The 17,753-nt window shown below is 43.4% G+C and overlaps 1 protein-coding gene across 4 annotated transcripts in view; it reads right to left on the reverse strand.

Annotated features, from left to right (window-relative positions):
- The window catches only part of PALM2AKAP2 (PALM2 and AKAP2 fusion), a 526,900-nt gene that overhangs the window by 145,539 nt on the left and 363,608 nt on the right, over nucleotides 1-17,753 (reverse strand). For all 4 annotated transcript variants that reach the window (XM_030823221.1, XM_030823189.1, XM_030823172.1 and 1 more), the window contains one exon: nucleotides 4,778-4,863. In XM_030823221.1, coding sequence (XP_030679081.1) covers nucleotides 4,778-4,789 — 12 coding nt within the window. In that variant the 5' untranslated portion in view covers nucleotides 4,790-4,863. The remainder of the gene's footprint in view (nucleotides 1-4,777; nucleotides 4,864-17,753) is intronic.

Consider the following 17,753-nt stretch of genomic DNA (forward strand, 5'->3'; position numbering starts at 1 on the left):
TATCTGCAAAGACTTTTTTCCAAATAAGTCACATTCACAGGTGTATTAGTCCATTTTCACACTGCTGTAAAGAGTTACCTGAGACTGGGTAATTTATGAAGAAGAGAGGGTTTTTTTGTTTTTTGTTTTGAGATGGAGTCTCGCTCTGGTCACGCAGGCTGGAGTGCAGTGGCGTGATCTCAGCTCACTGCAACCTCCACATCCTGGGTTTAAGCAATTCTCCTTCCCCAGCCTCCTGAGTAGCTGGGATTACAGGCATGCATCACCATGCCCGGGTAATTTTTATATTTTTAGTAGAGATGGGGTTTCGCCATGTTGGCCAGGCTGGTCTTGAACTCCTGACCTCAGGTGATCCACCCGCCTCGGCCTCCCACAGTGCTAGGATTACAGGCATGAGCCACCGTACTCAGCCAGAAGAGAGGCTTAATTGACTCACAGTTCCACAGGCTTAACAGGAAGCATGACTGGGAGGCCTCGGGAAACTTACAATCATGGCAAGGGAAATGGAAGGCAAAGAGGAAGCAAGCACCTTCAAAATATTGTATTCCTTTTTCAGAAAGAAAACTTCTAAATACTAAGATAGACACCTCTATCACAAGAAGAGCAATATGGAAGAAACCCAACTATCTTTGTAATTTCTGCCGATATTTCCCTTGAAAAGTGTCAATGTATCAGGTTTTATTAACAGAATATTTTGCTTTTTCAGGCAAAAGGCAGGAATAGCTGATATTGCAAAGATATATAAAGTAGCTATTAGAAGTAGGAATACCTGTAGCTAAATGTAAGAGAGGAAGTCTGCGCTTAATGAGCTCCTGGCAGTTATATATAGAAAGAAAAAAAAATTCTTTTTATTTAATTTTAATTTTTTTATTATAGATTCAGGGGGTTCCTGTACAGGCTTGATACAAGGCATATTACGTAATGCTGGGATCTGGACTTCTACTGAACCCATCACCCAAATAGTGAACATAGTACCCAATAGGTAGTTTTTCAACCCTGTCTCCTTTCTCTCCTGCCCCTTCTTTTAGAGTCCCCAGTCTCTACTATTTCCATCTTTATGCCCATGTGTAGTAGTTCCCACCTATAAGGGAGAACATGCAGTATTTGATTTTCTGTTTCTGCATTAATTCATGCAGGATAATGGCCTCCTTCTGCATCCATGCTGCTACAAAGGACATGATTTCATTATTTATATGGCTATGTAGTATTCCATGGTGTATATATGCCACATTTTCTTTATCCAGTCTACCACTGATGAACACTTAGGTTAATTTCATGATTTTCCTATTGTGAATAGTGCTACAGAAAACATATGAGTGTGAGTGTCTTTTTGATAAGATGATTTATTTTCCTTTGGGTAGATATCCATTGCTGGGTCAAACAGTAGTTTTGTTCTTTCAGAAATCTCCATACTGTTTTCCACAGGGGTTGAGCTAATTTACATTGCCACAGTGTATAACTGTTCCCTTTTCTCTGCAACCTCACCAACATCTGTTACTTTTTGCCTTTTTAATAATGGCCATTCTGACTGATGTGAGATGGTATCTCTCTTTTTTTTTTTTTTTGAGACGGAGTCTCGCTCTTTTGCCAGGCTGGAGTGCAGTGGTGCAGACTCGGCTCACTGCAATCTGCAATCTCTGCCTCCCGGGTTCAAGCGATTCTCCTGCCTCAGCTTCCTGAGCAGCTTTGGATTACAGGCACACGCCACCACACCCGGCTAATTTTTGTATTTTTAGTAGAGACGGCATTTCACATGTTGGCCAGGATGGTCTCGATCTCCTGACCTCTGATCCACCCACCTTGTCCTCCCAAAGTGCTAGGATTACAGGTGTGAGCCACCACGCCCAGCCATGAGATGGTATCTCATCGTGGTTTTAATTTGCACTTACCTGATTAGTGAAGTGGAGCAGAAAAAATAATACTTTCATTTGTATACAAAGACACGATGGTTATGTAAGGCAGTGTGGGGTGGGAAACAACATGATACCCAAAGGAAAAAAGTCAATGACTGCTCCATAATTGAGAATCCTAAAGGAGAAAATAGAAACAGAAGCATTTTCTGTAGTTACATCCACCTAGAAAATTCACAAATTCCTTAGTGAGAAGGAACTGGCATTAAGTGAAGAACTCTAGAATATTTGTAGGGGTTTATTGATGTGTTTAAATATATTTCTATTTTGCTGGCTGGGTGCAGAGGCTCATACCTGTAATCCCAGCACTTTGGGAGGGCGAGGCGGGCAGATCACCTGAGTCCAGGAGTTTCAGACCAGACTGGTTAACATGGTGAAACCCCATCTCTACTAAAAATATGAAAATTAGCCAGGCATGGTGGCACATGCCTATAATTCCAGCTACTTGGGAGGCTGAGGTGGGATAATCCCTTGAACCTGGGAGGTGGAGGTTGCAGTGAGCCACGATCATGCCACTGCACTCCAGCCTGGGTGACAGAGCAAGACTCTGCCTCAAAATGAATAAAGAAATAAATTTCTATTTTGCTCAACTATTTAAAGTGTATGGTATTTATTCCTCAGAATGAGTTCAGTTCTTATGGATGAAAAATCTTCCTGGGGTAGGGCAGGGGTAAAAGAAATCTTTTCTCATGAGAAAATTTCAGGTATTCGTTAAAAGAAAAAGAAAAAGAGAATGATGTCTAAACTAGAGGGACCCAAATACAACTTCAGTCAAGATCCTGGTACCATGGATGAGTAGCCTGGTTAAGTAGCATTCTTATCAAATGGGATTTGGACAAAACTTGCTTCTATTAGAATATGCCATTTGTGGCCTGGTGCGGTGGCTTATGCCTGTAATCCCAGCACTTTGGGAGGCTGAGGTGGGCGGACCATAAGGTCAAGAGATGGAGACCACCCTGGCCAACATGGTGAAACCCTGTCTCTCCTAAAAATACAAAAACTAGCTGGGCATGGTGGCTGGCGCCTATAGTCCCAGCTACTCAGGAGGCTGAGGCAGGAGAATTGCTTGAACCCAGGAGGCGGAGGTTGCAGTGAGCCAAGATTGCGCCACTGCACTCCAGCGTGGCGACACAGCGAGACTCTGTCATAAAAAAAAAAAAAAAAAGAATATGCCATTTGCTTTATAAAAACAAACTCCAGTCTTTCTGACTACTTGAATGTCTGTCTATACCACATCTGCAGCTACACTGGCAATGTGCTGTCTCCTCTCCCACTAGCAACTCATCTCAAAAATTAATTCTCAAGATGATAACAGATTTTGAGATAACAAATCTAAATCCATCAGGTTTTACTATTGGCACCCATTCCCCTTCGTCCAGCGTGGTCATAGACTCAAACTTGTCAATCATTGCAACAATAGCCAATAAAATACCAACATGTCATTGCAATTTATATTATTGTCTTACAAATTCTGCTAAACATAGTTATAGTTCTTTCAGCACTGGGTAGTTACCACTCAGATTAGTTGACTTTTTGACTAATCAGGCTACTATCCTATCTTTCATTTAGCTTTACTATGGTAACATTTGCTTGCCTTCTCTACCATTTGTAACATAGACAACACAAGTTTAGCCTTCACATTACAAAAGAAAACTTGAATAAATCCATGCTATATATTCTTTTGTACAACTTCTAGTAATAGATCCAGGAGAGAAATATCTCCAGTTTGGCTCATGCCTGTAATCCCAGCACTTTGGGAGGCTGAAGTGGGCGGATCACGAGGTCAGGAGATCGAGACCATCCTGGCTAACACGGTGAAACCCCGTCTCTACTAAAAATACAAAAAATTAGCCGGGCGCGGTGGCTGGCGCCTGTAGTCCCAGCTACTCAGGAGGCTGAGGCAGGAGAATGGCGTGAACCCAGGAGGCGGAGCTTGCAGTGAGCCAAGATAGCGCCACTGCACTCCGGCCTGGGTGAAAGACTGATACTCTGTCACAAAAAAATAAAAAAAAGAAAAAGAAATATCTCCAGTTACAGCTCTATATAAAATAAGACATTACTTCTTGTTTTTCAAAGAAAAATTCATAAGTAGCATATATTCAAATTATAATCATTCAGGCAAGAATGTTAGAAAGCCCCCCCACCCCCATCCTTTATTAACTAATATGTAAGCAGAGTTCTAAGAGAGGAAGACCATTCCTTTGTGTCTAATCCCGTAACAGAGGGGAAATGGTTGAGCCTCTGATAACTTTTGCTACAGATTCTTTAATCTGGCCAGTGCTTACAAATTGATGCATTTAATTTGAACAGTGATAGTTAAGTGGATTTCCAGATGACTCATTTTGTAAACCTTTGGCCATTAGCTTTTCAGCTGGAGTGGGCCATGTGCTGCCTTCCCGCTGACATCAGTGGAAATCTTGAGCCAAGATCAAAGCTACTTTATGCCTCTCTGACCTTTCCTCACAATGCACAGTGGGGCCTGAATTCTCAGCTCAGAATTTTCAGATTTGCTCCACTGTGCCCACTGGGGTTACCATTTACAAAGAGCTTACGTGTAGATATTCACTGAAGACCCTACGACAGGCCCATTGGAAATCACATCTTAGATTCTGGTTTTCAAGCAGTATCCTAAACCAGATCCCAAGTTTCAGACGAGGTCAGGCATGTTCAGGGTGGTATGGCTGTACACCAAATCCCAAATTTCCGGAAATCTTATGTACGGTTGCCTCCCTAAGACCTCAGTGAGTAGAGAGAGAACTCCAGCAAGGTGGATTGGTAGTGTTCATTTTACCCCCAGAAAAACCTGCCATAGGCTGCCTTTACTCTAGAGATACACTTTGAGAATCAACCTGAAGAGAATCCCTTACCTTGATAGTCATGTCTGGGCCGGATGTTTCTGTGGCGTTCGAGGCTGACTCACCTCCCTTTAGCAGCACATTCTCCCACCCGACTCCTGAAAGAAAAAAAAGAAGTGCCATTTGAGCCAAGTCATTCAGCTGACATGGATACACAGTTATTTCTCAGATTACAATCCCATGTGGCTTGTAAAGGGAGCTGATGATGACCTATAGCTCTATACCTATCTTGCAGTTACTGGGCCAGGAAAACTTCCTTTCAGAGGTGTAGTCCTGGAGCACTTCTTTTGTTTTTACCTAATCTCCAATTTAGGATCCATTGTCTAAGTCCTATATCTTATAGAGAACTATTCCTAGCCCAGGGTGGAGAAGAGGCTGGGATGAACTCTTCGTCTTCTTTTTATTTATTTTTATTTATTTATTTATTTTTTGAAACCAAGTTGCACTCTTGTTGCCTAGGCTGGGGTGCAATGGCATGATCTCGGCTCACTGCAACCTCTGCCTCCTGCCTCAGCAATTCTCCTGCCTCAGCCTCCCAAGTAGCTGGGATTATGGGATTACAGGCGCCTGCCACCACACCTGACTAATTTTTGTATTTTTAGTAGAGATGGGGGTTTCACCATGTTGCCCAGGCTGGTCTCGAACTCCTGACCTCGGATGATCCACCCGCCTTGGCCTCCCAGTGTTGGGATCACAGGTGTGAACCACCCTTCTCTTCTTCTCCACGAACCCCTCTTCTTCTCCAGTTCAGGCCTCATATTGAGGTCTCATTTGGGGCTTTAAAGTGAATTCCATAACACAGAAATACATACATCTAATTCAATACCCAATAGATATGACTGCAGATTTTTCTGTGTTCTCAATATATCTACTGGAAATAACTAAGAATGTGTTGTCACTTTTAAAATCTGCCCATGTTCTCTCTCCAAGTCTTTAGAAATGCTAATGTTTCTTTCTTCTAAAGCTACGAGATTGTCTCCAAGAGTGGACGTCTGGCAAGACACAAGATTTTGTTTTTTCTAATATCAAAGAAAAGATCAGGGGCCAGTGTGGTGTTTTGAAATATCTTTAAACACAATATAGTAAAATTGTACTAATTCAGATGCAATTATGTATGTGAATAGAGTTAAAATGATCTACATTGGTGAAAAGTTTGAAGAAATGGCAAGATATGTGTGTGTGCGTGTGTGTGTGTGTATATATATTATATATACATATATATTATATATACATATATATGTTATGTATATAACATATATATGTATATATAATATATATGTATATATTTTGAGACAGAGGACAGAGTCTCGCTCTGTTGCCCAGGCTGGAGTGCAGTGGCACAATCTTGGCTCAGTGCAACCTCCACCTCCCAGGTTCAAGTGATTCTCTGGCCTCAGCTTCCCAAATAGCTCAGATTACAGGCATGTGCCACCACACCCAGCTAATTTTTGTATTTTTAGTAGAGACAGGGTTTCACCATGTTGTCCAGGCTGGTCTCGAACTCCTGACCTCAGGTGATGTGCCCACCTCGGCCTCCCAAAGTGCTGGGATTACAGGAGTGAGCCACTGCGCCCAACTGGCAAGTATATATTTTTAAAAATCATAGGTTTATTGCAAGAAGAATAATCTCCTTAAAGGTTAATAAAGCAATATTTGATAGAGTTTTTCAGGGTCTCCTTTAACAAGCAAATACAAATTTTATGATTGGTATAATAACTGTTTGGAAATAAGTGCTCATATTCTAATGTATTAAAAAGATTATTTTCTTAAGGAGGTTAAAATTATCTGTGTAATATTTGTTTACATTATTGATTTTCCTAAAAAATACTTTTCTCTAAGTATTTAGATAGTTATCTAAGAATAACTCAAGGACAATATTCATCCCAGAACTGTGTCAATAACCCAAATTCCAAAATTTCTACTGTCTAGCATTATGTTAAATCAGGATTGGCCATTTTTCTTGTTTGCCACATAGTAAACATTTTAGGCTTTGAGTTCATAGCATTTCTGTTGCAACTTCTCAATCTGCCCTTGTAGAGTGAAAGCAGCTACAGACAACATAGAAACAAATGGGCAGGAGTGTGTTCCAATAAAACTTTATTTACAAAAACAGATAGTGAGCTAGTTTGTCCCATGAGATGTACTCTACCAGCCTCTGTGCTAAATCAAGAACCCAGAGATGTGTAAGATTGCCATTCTCCAGCATTTCTATTAAGAATCAACTGAACAAAAGTCATATGAATTAGTCATATGAATGACTAATAATGGCTTAAAATTACATGATGCTTTAAATAGACTAATATGAAATTAATTAAATTCTAATGTCTTAGCACTCGTTACTTTTTAAATTTTACATTCCGGGTCCTTGAGAGCTTCATTTCATAGGATATATGCACAATGAATTACTCAAGACCTGGGGGTTATAGTTCATTTCATGGTGCAAATAGTTGTCCTCTCTGACTAGGTTGCAGGAATTGGGTCGGAGGAGTGTTGTGCCTTGACCTACACTTTCTTCTCAAGAAATTGCTGCAAGGAGATTGTCAGCTCTATCTTAAATGCATGTTTATAGAAGAAAAATCTTTGCTCCTACATGAATAGATTATTTCCTTGACATGCTTTGCTTTTAACCGACTAATAACCCCTCCCAGTTTAAGCCACTTTTGATAGCTGTTGGATTTGGCTGGCAGAGAGACACAGATGTTGGGCATGATGGACAATCATGATATTTCACTTATGTAAGAGTCTGAATTACTGTTCAGCAAATATTCATTCTCCTCCTCTCCTGCTGTGGGACTAATGGTCTTCCCTGTCTCACTGATGTTTGCTTTGGCTAAAGGGATGTTAGAGGACATAATGCAAGCAAAGGTTTGAAATGGGCTTAAGAGGTGAGGCTCGCACTCTGCTACAGCATGAGAAGGACAAGCCCCAGTCAGCCTGCAAGGGGATGAGAGTCCCGGGGAGCAGATCTGGATCCGATCTGCACCTGGAAGCCAAGCCAGGTCTAGATCAGCCAAGCCCCAGCCAACTGCATATGCATGACAACGAAAGCCAGTGAGTTTTGGGATGGTTTGTCAAGCAGCATTATTGTAACAATAGCTAATAGATACAATCTATAACCAAAATTATAAATGAAAATCATTATGGATCAAGTATTTTTACCTTTAACTATGCAAATATAATTCTCATATAAAAGTGTCATTCACAAGTGTTGGTTTTCATCTCTATATATTATTTCACTTTGGAAAGAATATTTCTCTGCTATTATACAATCATTCCTTTTGTAAGCAACATTACCTTTATTAAAGGTTCTATGGCCATAAGTAGGAGATGTGAGACATAAATATATATGTTGTCTCAATATTTTAGTCTTCCATCAAGAAAACACTTCGCATTAGGAAACATTTCATAACAAGAGTGAGAGAAAACAGACATAGCATTTTAGTTTAAAAATGCTATTTTAGTTTAAAATGTTTTAGCAATAACATTTTAATTTAAAAATATGATCAATCCTGATGATAAATTTGTGAGAACAGAAATGTTATTTTAAAAGCTAGAGGTAAAATTCCTTCCAAGGAGAAAACTGTATTTTGGAGAACAAAGCAGGTCTATGGACCATTTGGGTATGAAAATGTGGGTCCCACATCACAGAAGGAAGATAAGAAGGAAGAGGTGCAGTTAGAAGAGGGAAAGAAATTGAAAGAAATTAGAGCAAAAATTGGCAGTAAGAAATTACCAGGGGGTAATAAAAAAAGACTTTTTTTTTTCCTTTTCTTTTCCTTTTTTTGGAGACAGAGTCTCTCTCTGTCACTCAGGCTGGAGTGCAGTGGCACTATCTCGGCTCACTGCAACCTCCACCTCTCAGGCACAAGCAATTCTCATGTCTTAGCCTCCCAAGTAGCTGGGATTACAGGCACCTGCCACCACACCCGGACAATTTTTGTATTTTTAGTAGAGACAGGGTTTTGCCATGTTGGTCAGGCCAGTCTCAAACTCCTGACCTCAAGTGATCCAACCATCTCAGTCTCCCAAAGTGTTGGGATTACAGGCGTGAGCCACTTGCCCAGCCTAAAAAGGACGTTTCAGAACAGCAATGTTTACAAATTCATTTGTAACACGGGGTTTCACCGTATTAGCCAGGATGGTCTCCATCTCCCGACCTCGTGGTCTGCCCACCTCGGCCTCCCAAAGTGCTGGGATTACAGGTGTGAGCCACTGCGCCCGGCAATAAATTTATGTCTTTCCACCAATTAATCTGCCTTTCATGAGTTGATTTTTCAGTGAACCTTCACAGGGTGAAAGGGAAAGTTCCTTTCAGTTCCCTACAGTAGCATCTCAGAAAAGGATTAGGTTCTAAAGAGAAAAGGCAGACATTTGCATAGTCAAAACTCCTCTTGAAAACTCCTTAAATCTCCCAGTAAGTACAATATAGTATCATACCTCACTAAAACCCAAAAGTTCCAGCCTAGGAACAGACCTCCTTTTCTTATGTTAAATACCAGATGATGTTGTTGGCTTGTACTAAGAATCATGTTGTACCGAAATATATATCTTGAAATTCTAGAATTTCTTGGGATTTGTTGATGGTCAGATTTTGAGAGATACAAGAGGCTGAGACCAACTGTGGGAATAGTCATCCTCATACTGTATCATTTAGAATGCTTTTACCTGCAGGTGGTAGAAAGATTATTTAATGGAGCATTAAACAACAGACGATTGATTGGCTCATGTAACAACAAGTCCCAAGGTAGTATGGCACCAGAGGTGGCTAATTCAGTGGCTCAATGTCCTGATGGCCTCAGTTTGACCTCTCTGCAATTCTCTTGGCTTTCCTCTGATGTCCCAAGATGGACACAGCAGTTCCATGCGTCATGAAAATGTTCAGAGACAGGAAAAGGGAGGATTCTCCTCTCCTTCCTTTTCAAGAATAAAGAAGCTTTCCCCAAAGCACCCCCTACCCCTCACCAAAGCTGACCCCCAAAGTCTCACTGATCAAAAATACCACATACACCTGCTTCTAAACCAGTAAGGGAAAGGGAATAGAATCATCAAAACTGGCTTGGAGTTAATGAACCAAGACTAACCCCTTGGGTTGAGGAAGGTCTCAGCCTTCCCTGAGGACATGGCCACCTGGAGGATGAACAAAGGAATGAAACAGGGTCTTGACTAGCAAGAAAGACAGGAATAGGAGGAATAGGTAGGTGGCCAGCAGTTAAGCACCTAGTAGAGTTGGTCTGTCACAAGAGGATGCACATGTAGATTGGCATGGCAGGCAGAATCACTTATGTTATATACATTTCTATTTTTTTCTCTCTTGTTCTCATTAATTTAGTTAGAAATATACACTCAGGGCCAGGCATGGTGGCTCATGCCTGTAATCCCAGCACTTTGGGAGGCTGAGGTGGGAGGATTACTTGAGCCCAGGAATTCGAGACCATCCTGGGCAACATGGCAAGACCCCGTCTCTAACAACAACAACAACAAAAATTAGCTGAGCATGGTGGCACAGGTCTGAGCCTGTATTCCCAGCTACTTGGGAGGCTGAGGCAGGTGGATCATCACTTGAGCCCAGGAGGTAGAAGCTGCAGTGAACTGTGTTTGCAACACTGCATGACAGAGTAAGATCTTGTAAAGAAAGAGAGAAGAAAGAAAGAGAGAGAGAGAGAGAGAGAGAGAGAGAAAGAAAGAAAGAAAGAAAGAAAGAAAGAAAGAAAGAAAGAAAGAAAGAAAGAAAGAGAAAGAAAAAATGGAAGGAAGGAAGGAATGTAGGCAGGCAAGAGAAAAAGAGAGAAAGAAAGAGAGAGAGAAAGAGAGAAAGAAAGAAAAGAAAAGAAGGAATCTACACTCCAATTTGTGTAAGCTAAGTACACAGGGGATCCTGGGACTCAGACTTTTGCTGCCAGCTCCTCCATGGTGGTGTCTTAGCTCAGCCCCAGTGTGGCATCTCCACCTCCACCCTCTGCTGGGAACTCACAGTTCTGATCATGGCCCCATTTAGTGGGACACAAATTAGGGCCTGGGCAGGGAGAGCCCTGACATGTGTCTCACGGTGTTTCCTGGTCAATGCTGCTTCAGCGGGCCCTTCTCCAGGCCAAGCACCTGTGGGCAGGAACTGGGTTTATACACAGTTAGTCTCATCCAAGTGTCTGTTAAATGAGAAGTGTTAGTTCTGGGCAGGAAGGTTTGGGCAACAGGAAATTCAGAGAGTGCCGAAGGAGAAAAGAAGAATGCTACAAGAGAGAAGGCGGAGGGCACTGGGAACAGATGGTCCCAGGCCTCAGTCCATCCCCCTAAACTGGAGATGCAGGAACCACATGGGTGGACTACATTAGACCATGTCTGGGTGGTGAGACCCAGGCACGTTTTTTTTTTTGTGTGTGTGTGGTTTTTTTTTTTTTTTTTTCTGAGACAGAGTCTTGCTCTGTCACCCAGGCTGGAGTGGTGCAGTGGTGTGATCTTAGTGCAACCTTGGCTCACTGTAATCTCCACCTCCCAGGTTGAAGTGAGCTTCCTGCCCCAGCCTCCCATGTAGCTGGGATTACAAGCGCACACCACCGAGCCCAGACGATTTTTGTATTTTTAGAAGAGATGGGATTTTGCCATGTTGGCCAGGCTGGTCTCAAACTCCTGATTTCAGGTGATGCACCCACCTCAGCCTCCCAAAGTGTTGAGATTATAGGCGTGAGCCACCATGCCCAGACAGACCCTGATCACTTTGAAGATAGGGACCGTCCTCCCTGCTGTCCCACCCAGGCCACAGTCAGCAGAGTCTGGGCTGGCACACAGTGGGAGCTCATTAAATATTTCCCAAATTGAAGTGGAAGGGGCCTCGAGGCTGCCTAAGCTACTCTCCCATCAGGGCAGAAGCCTCCTCTACAAAGTCACCTGATGGATGACATGGCCTTTTCCTGGTCACGGTTCTTACTACCTCACAAGGTCGTGCACATTGGGCAGCTAGAATGGACTATCCCTTTTTTTTTTTTTTTTTTTTTTTTGAGACAGGGTCTCACTGTCACCCAGGCTGGACAGCAGTGGTGCAATCATAGCTTACTGCAGCCTTGAATGCCTGGGCTCAAGCAATCCTCCCACCTTAGTCTCCTGAGTAGCTGAGACTACAGGCACACACCCCCCCCCCCCACCCCCCTGCCCCAGTCAGAAAGGACTGTATTAAGAAGAGCTGAGCCACAAACATTTCAGAAAAAAAAAAAGATTCCAGATGATGACCTATGTAGCCTGGCTTATGGAGAGGACAGTGTGAGGCGCCCTCCACGGCTATTGTTCGCTTTTGTTTGCTGGGACTTTGGTAGACCCTTCTCAGCCTTCCAGCCTTCCTATCCAACCTGGTTATTCTCTTCCTCATCACACCCTTGCCTCTACCCTCATCAGCCCACTGTCATAGACACAGCCAAGGAACTTTGAGGAAGTCTGGAGCCCGGCCTTTTGGGTTTCAAGGAGAGATACGAGGCTCTGAGTTGGAAAATAAGTTGTCAAGATCTCACAGTCAGTAGCCACTAAGCTGGGACTGAAGGAGACAAGAATGCCTCTGCTTTTCCTAAACTAGACTTCTTCCTGGACAAAATCATATCAACCCCATTTTATAGGCAAAAGATTGGCCCACTGGGAAATCATCTTGCTTGATCACAAAAAAAAGAATGGGGTTAGCTCTCTTCCTCACTAGAGTCTCTGCACAGAGAGCCATCACACTGAGACTCGGCCAGTTATTTCTCTTCCTCTTAATTGCCTCTGGCTCCAAGTAACCCTGTGGATTTTTAAAATCTCACTTTGTTCTTGGAGAATTTCTCAGCAGGGTGGGCATTAAAACTTAGCGGAACTTCAGAACAATGATTTGCCTTTAAACACTTGGCTTTAGGAAGCCCCACCCCAGGATAAGCTGATGGGGCCTGCTTCCTCTGGATGGGAAGCTCTGCCACGGGTTTGAAGGAGGAGGGCAGGATGCAACCCCGTCCCACCCTCCCCACTCCAGGTGGTGGCTCTTCCTTGGTCCTGAGCTTTCTCTTCTTTGGGATAGCTGTGAGGACCAGGCCCTGGGGCCTCGAAATAGAAGGCAATTCCCTCTCCCTCTGCTCCTCTCTCCGAGGAGAGCTCATTAGGAAACAGGAAGGTCCATCTTTTGGATAAGTTATTTTTCTCAAACTCCCCCATAGGTTATTGGAAACCTCTCCTGCAACCCCAACTATTTCTCCTTGAGTAGGGGAGTCCTCTCTGAGTGCCTCTGAGTGGATGTTAAAGGATCTCAAAAATATATATATATATGTATATAAAACCCTCAATGTCTTGCCAGTGTGGCCCCATGTCTTCTCAACCCCCTTGCTCTGTTTGCAAGCGGGGCTGCAATAGCAACAGTAATGACAGCGAGACTGTCCAGAGGACGTACTATATATAGCCTTTATGTGTATTACCTTACTTAATCCTCATACAACCTGATGAGGTAGATACAATATTATCCCCACTCTGCAGATGAGAAAACTGGCTTGCAAAAGTTAAAATGACTGAGCTAACAAGTGATGGAATCAATATTTATTATTATTTTATTATATATTTATTATTTTTTCAAGAGAGGCTCTTGCTGTGTCACCCAGGCTGGCATGCAGTGGCGTGATCATGACTCACTTGCAGCCTCAACCTCCTGGGCTCAAGTGATCCTTTCACCTCAGCCTCCTGGGTAGCTGGGACTATAAGTACATGCCACCACGCCCAGTTAAATTTTGCATTTTCAGTAGAGACGGGGTCTCACCATGTTGGCCAGGCTGGTCTTGATCTCCTGATTCAAGCGGTCCACCTGCTTCAGCCTCCCAAAGTGCTGGGATTACAGGCATGAACTACCACACCTGGCCCATATGTTCTTATGTACACACATGCACACACACACTCTTAGACATTTATGTGCGGGCTTGTGTGTACACATGCCAACCCACACACATACCTGTGCACAGCCCATGCACACACCCATGTGCATGTGCACACACAGATGCATATCTGGGCATGAAGCTGCAATAGCTTTCCAGCTACCACAGTACACTCAGGAGCTTGGACCTCTCTTGAAGGAGAAAAGAGCGTTTCTCTGTCATAGCATCTGAGAGTGGGTCAGAAAACTGGGTGTTTCAACACTCTACTCTCAAAGGTGCATTTTAAACATCCTTCTGTATATGAAGAAGGAAGCAGACTCCAAATGCACAAAATGAGAGCAAAAAAGGATCATGGTACATTGTTTAAAATGAGTTTTACAGGACCCTTGAGGCCCAAACTAATTTTGGAAATGGTTTGTTTTGGCTGGCCTGTGCCAGTCCTCAGAAATTAAAGCCTTTTTAGGCAACCATGAGACTTGCAGCAAGTTCAAGGGACTGTTCCTTTTCCCTACTCAAAGGTTAGAGAACTAACAGCTTAAAACTTGGTTTCCTCTCCAATTATTTCACAGATATTACCATTCAGTGGGGCCCCTTTTCAGATCCAATAAAAGATCCTGTTATATTCTCCACATACACTAATGATTAAGTTTGCCACCCTTATTTTACTAGGCTGGAAACATATTTGACATTTGCTCCCTAAAAATGTGACATAAAATTAAACAAAACCCAAAGTCACTGTCTTGGATCTAGTTTCCATCCAGAGGGGATGTATTGAACAACTAGTTGTTAAAATAGCAGGTGGTGACAGGGACATATTTAGAGTCTTTGTGCTCTTGGAAGGGTCAGCTACCCATTTGGTGGTCTGTGACATTCCTTCTTTTGCTGTATAAATTGTGTCACTAGGCTGAAGGCAGAGTGGAGAGCAAAGCCCTTGGATTCATGGAGAAGCTGGGACCTGCAGTATCTTTCCTGCCTCATCCTTCCTCTCCATCCTCATGACAAGTGCACCAGTTCAGGCCTCCAAGGTGCCTAGCTCAGATCTGTCTTCCATTCCATGACCATCATTATTTTTCAGAAATGTAGCTGTGCTCACATCACTCCCCACCTGATATGGTTTGGCCGTGTCCCCACCCAAATCTCAAATTGTAGTTCCCATAATGCCCACGCCATGGGAGGGACCTGGTGGGAGGTAACTGAGTCATGAAGACGGGTCTTCCTCATGCTGTTCGCCTGATAGTGAATAAGTCTTATGAGATCTGATGGTTTTATAAAGGGGAATTCCCCTGCATATGCTCTCTTTGCCTGCCGCCATGTAAGATGTGACTTTGCTCCTCCTTCGCCTTCTGTCATGATTGTGAGGCCTCCCTAGCCATGTGGAACTGTGAGCCAATTAAATCTCTTTCCTTTATAAATTACCCAGTCTTGGGTGTGTCTCTTTTAGCAGCTAGAATGCACTAATGCACCACCTCAACTGCGTTCCTTGCATTTCTGTTGTGTTGCAGGTATGGTGCTTGGGCTGGAAAGATTAAGATGGAATGACCCACCCCCTGCCATCAGGCAGTCTGGGAGGTGGTTTTCTGTCTGGATAATCTGATTTCCAGCACTGCTCCTTCCTCTCCCTTTTCTTACTACATGAGGCCTCTCCTGGGTAGGTGGCCAGGATGTTCCATTTCCACCCTGAGTTCTGGATGTCCTGCCAGAGCTTCCTCTCCAGTCCCTGGGTGGGAGAGGGCTGTGGTAGTGTCAGGTCACCTATGGGAGCTCACCCAGCCATTCAGGAAACTCACTTGAAGCAAGTAGAAGCCTATAAAAGAGAATATTTTTAAAAGAATTATCTGGAAAGTTCCAGAAGGGTCTTAGGGTAATCATCCACCCAGAGTTATAAATGGCAGCCCTGGTGGCTTGTAGACATGCTGTGGTATTTTGTTATGGCAAATGAATTCTAACAAATGAATACACTTGGGTACCACCAGGTCAAGGCATAGAACAAGAGAGCCCCTGACTCACAGCTGATGGGTGTGGGGCAAAGGTCAACTCCCAGAACCAGGTCCATGGCAGGGCTCGGGATCAGAGCCTCCCAGCAGAGTCAGAAAGCAAGGGGGCTTGAGGAAGGGAGAGTCTAAATATGAGCGTTGGGGGACAACTCACCAAGCCTGTGGGTATGGGGTGGCGGAGGGGAGACAGCGCAATGGAGAACACACAGATGACCAAAGCAAGACCAGTGATGCAGGACGGGGGAATAGGAGGTGGTCAAGATGGAGTCCAGGGACTGGACGCTCAGTGCTCTTGGCAGGCTGTTTGTGAGTGGCGTGAGGGGGTTGGTTTGTTTAGAGGGTTTGAGTCTAAACTGCTGTGGAGCTAAATGTGCTGAAAGCAGAAGGATCAAGATATTAGTTATGTAGTTTTCATATTGCTTTATGACCCAGTGTTGCTTTCAATTCAAGAGTGCTTGTATGATTGGAAACAAAAAAGCTTGAGGTTTCTCAAGTTTAAAAACCCATTTGGGAGTTTGGCTGGACCCACTACAGAAGTCTGGAAGCTAAAACACAGACACTGTTTGTCTAGTCTTTTGGGATGTATCCATAACAGCATCAAAGTGGATACATCCCGAAGTCTTCCTCTGCTGTCTTGTGCAAATTCATCTATCTCTGTCCTGGACACAAATGCAAATTTTTAAAGCACTCACAACTCAAAATGACGCAGGATCACTCTGATGATTTGATATACGATGGGAATAAAAGTTATTAATGGGAGTTCCTCCTCTCCTCCCTCCCCTCAGCTGCTAAAGGAACCTGGCACTGGCAGGCTCCATTTCTTTCCCTTCCTTACCCTTAAGGGAGAGTTCAGTATTTCCCAGCCCAGTAGGTAGGTATTTATAATACTGAATTGGGAAAATAAGTAGGAAGAGATAAGCTGGAAAGGCAGGAGGAAAAAGAAAGGAGAAAAAAGACAGAGGCTGAGCTGCCTAGACTTGAGGGAGAGGAGGAAGAGGGTGAGAGAGAGGGAGAGATGAAGAGAGATGTGAGGGGAGAAAAAGAGAGGGAGAGAGTAAAAGAGAGAGGAGGAGAAGAAAGGGAGACAGAGAGAAAGAGAGTGAAAAAGAAGAGGGAGAGAGAGAGGGAAGGAGAGAGAGAAAAACAGAGAGGGAGAGAAGAAAGGGAGAGAGGAAGGGGAGGGAGAATGAGGAGAGGAAGGAAGAGAGAGAACAGTGGTTTGAGGGGAGGAATCAGAATAGACAGTGATTGTTTTGGCCTTTGGCCCTCCCAACTGAACTCCCCCTTATTATGTTAATAGCACTCCAATTTCCCTTTGGGCTGCTACCCTCTTCTATTCCTAGTTTATGTAACTCACATAGAGGTGCCTCAATTCTTATGTTTCCTTCCTCAGGAGGTGGTCAGAGTCCCACTGACAAGTTTAGGGATGGGCATGTGATAAATGCAGGTGACAGAGTTGGCCCAATGAGAGCCAGCCCTGGGACTTCCCTTAGAATGCTGGAAAAAGGAAACTTTTCTCAATGAGTTTGCTAAATTGCTCAATTGCTAAATAACGCCTGGGAGTCCTGGTGGCCACCTCTTAGGGCAAACACTATGCAGAAGAGAAAGCCCACAGAGAGGAAGGCAAAGCTGGGAAATGGAGTCCAAGCCAAAACAACAACTCCTGGACTTTTCAAATTTGCAGGAAGATACCATCTTTTTTTTTTTTTTTTAAGGCACTTTGAATTAGGATTCTGTCATGTGTGACCAAAAGAGTACTGAACAGAGAGACTCCAAGAGGAGCAGCTGCAGGGGACAGAAAAAGGGATCTTCATTGATGTTCTTCAAGAATTAAAAGGAGGGAGTGTATATTTAGGGCAACTTGGATCTATGCTCCTGGGTTGCAGTCCCCAGGCTTGGCCCAAATAAACTGTCTCTGCTCTCTCTCTCTCTCTCTCTCTCTCTCTCTCTCTCTCTCTATATATATATATATATATATATATATATATGTGAATTTAAAAGAAAAGATTGAAACTCCTTTGAATGGTTTTTGGAAGCTAGACTATGCTTCCGTGCATGCGACATTTCACCAAGACTATGTGGTCTTCCCAAGTGTGGTCCCAGGATTTAGTAGAGTCACTTACTACAGGA

This window comes from Nomascus leucogenys, chromosome 1a (genome assembly GCF_006542625.1).
Source record: "Nomascus leucogenys isolate Asia chromosome 1a, Asia_NLE_v1, whole genome shotgun sequence".
Taxonomy (NCBI): Eukaryota; Metazoa; Chordata; class Mammalia; order Primates; family Hylobatidae; genus Nomascus; species Nomascus leucogenys.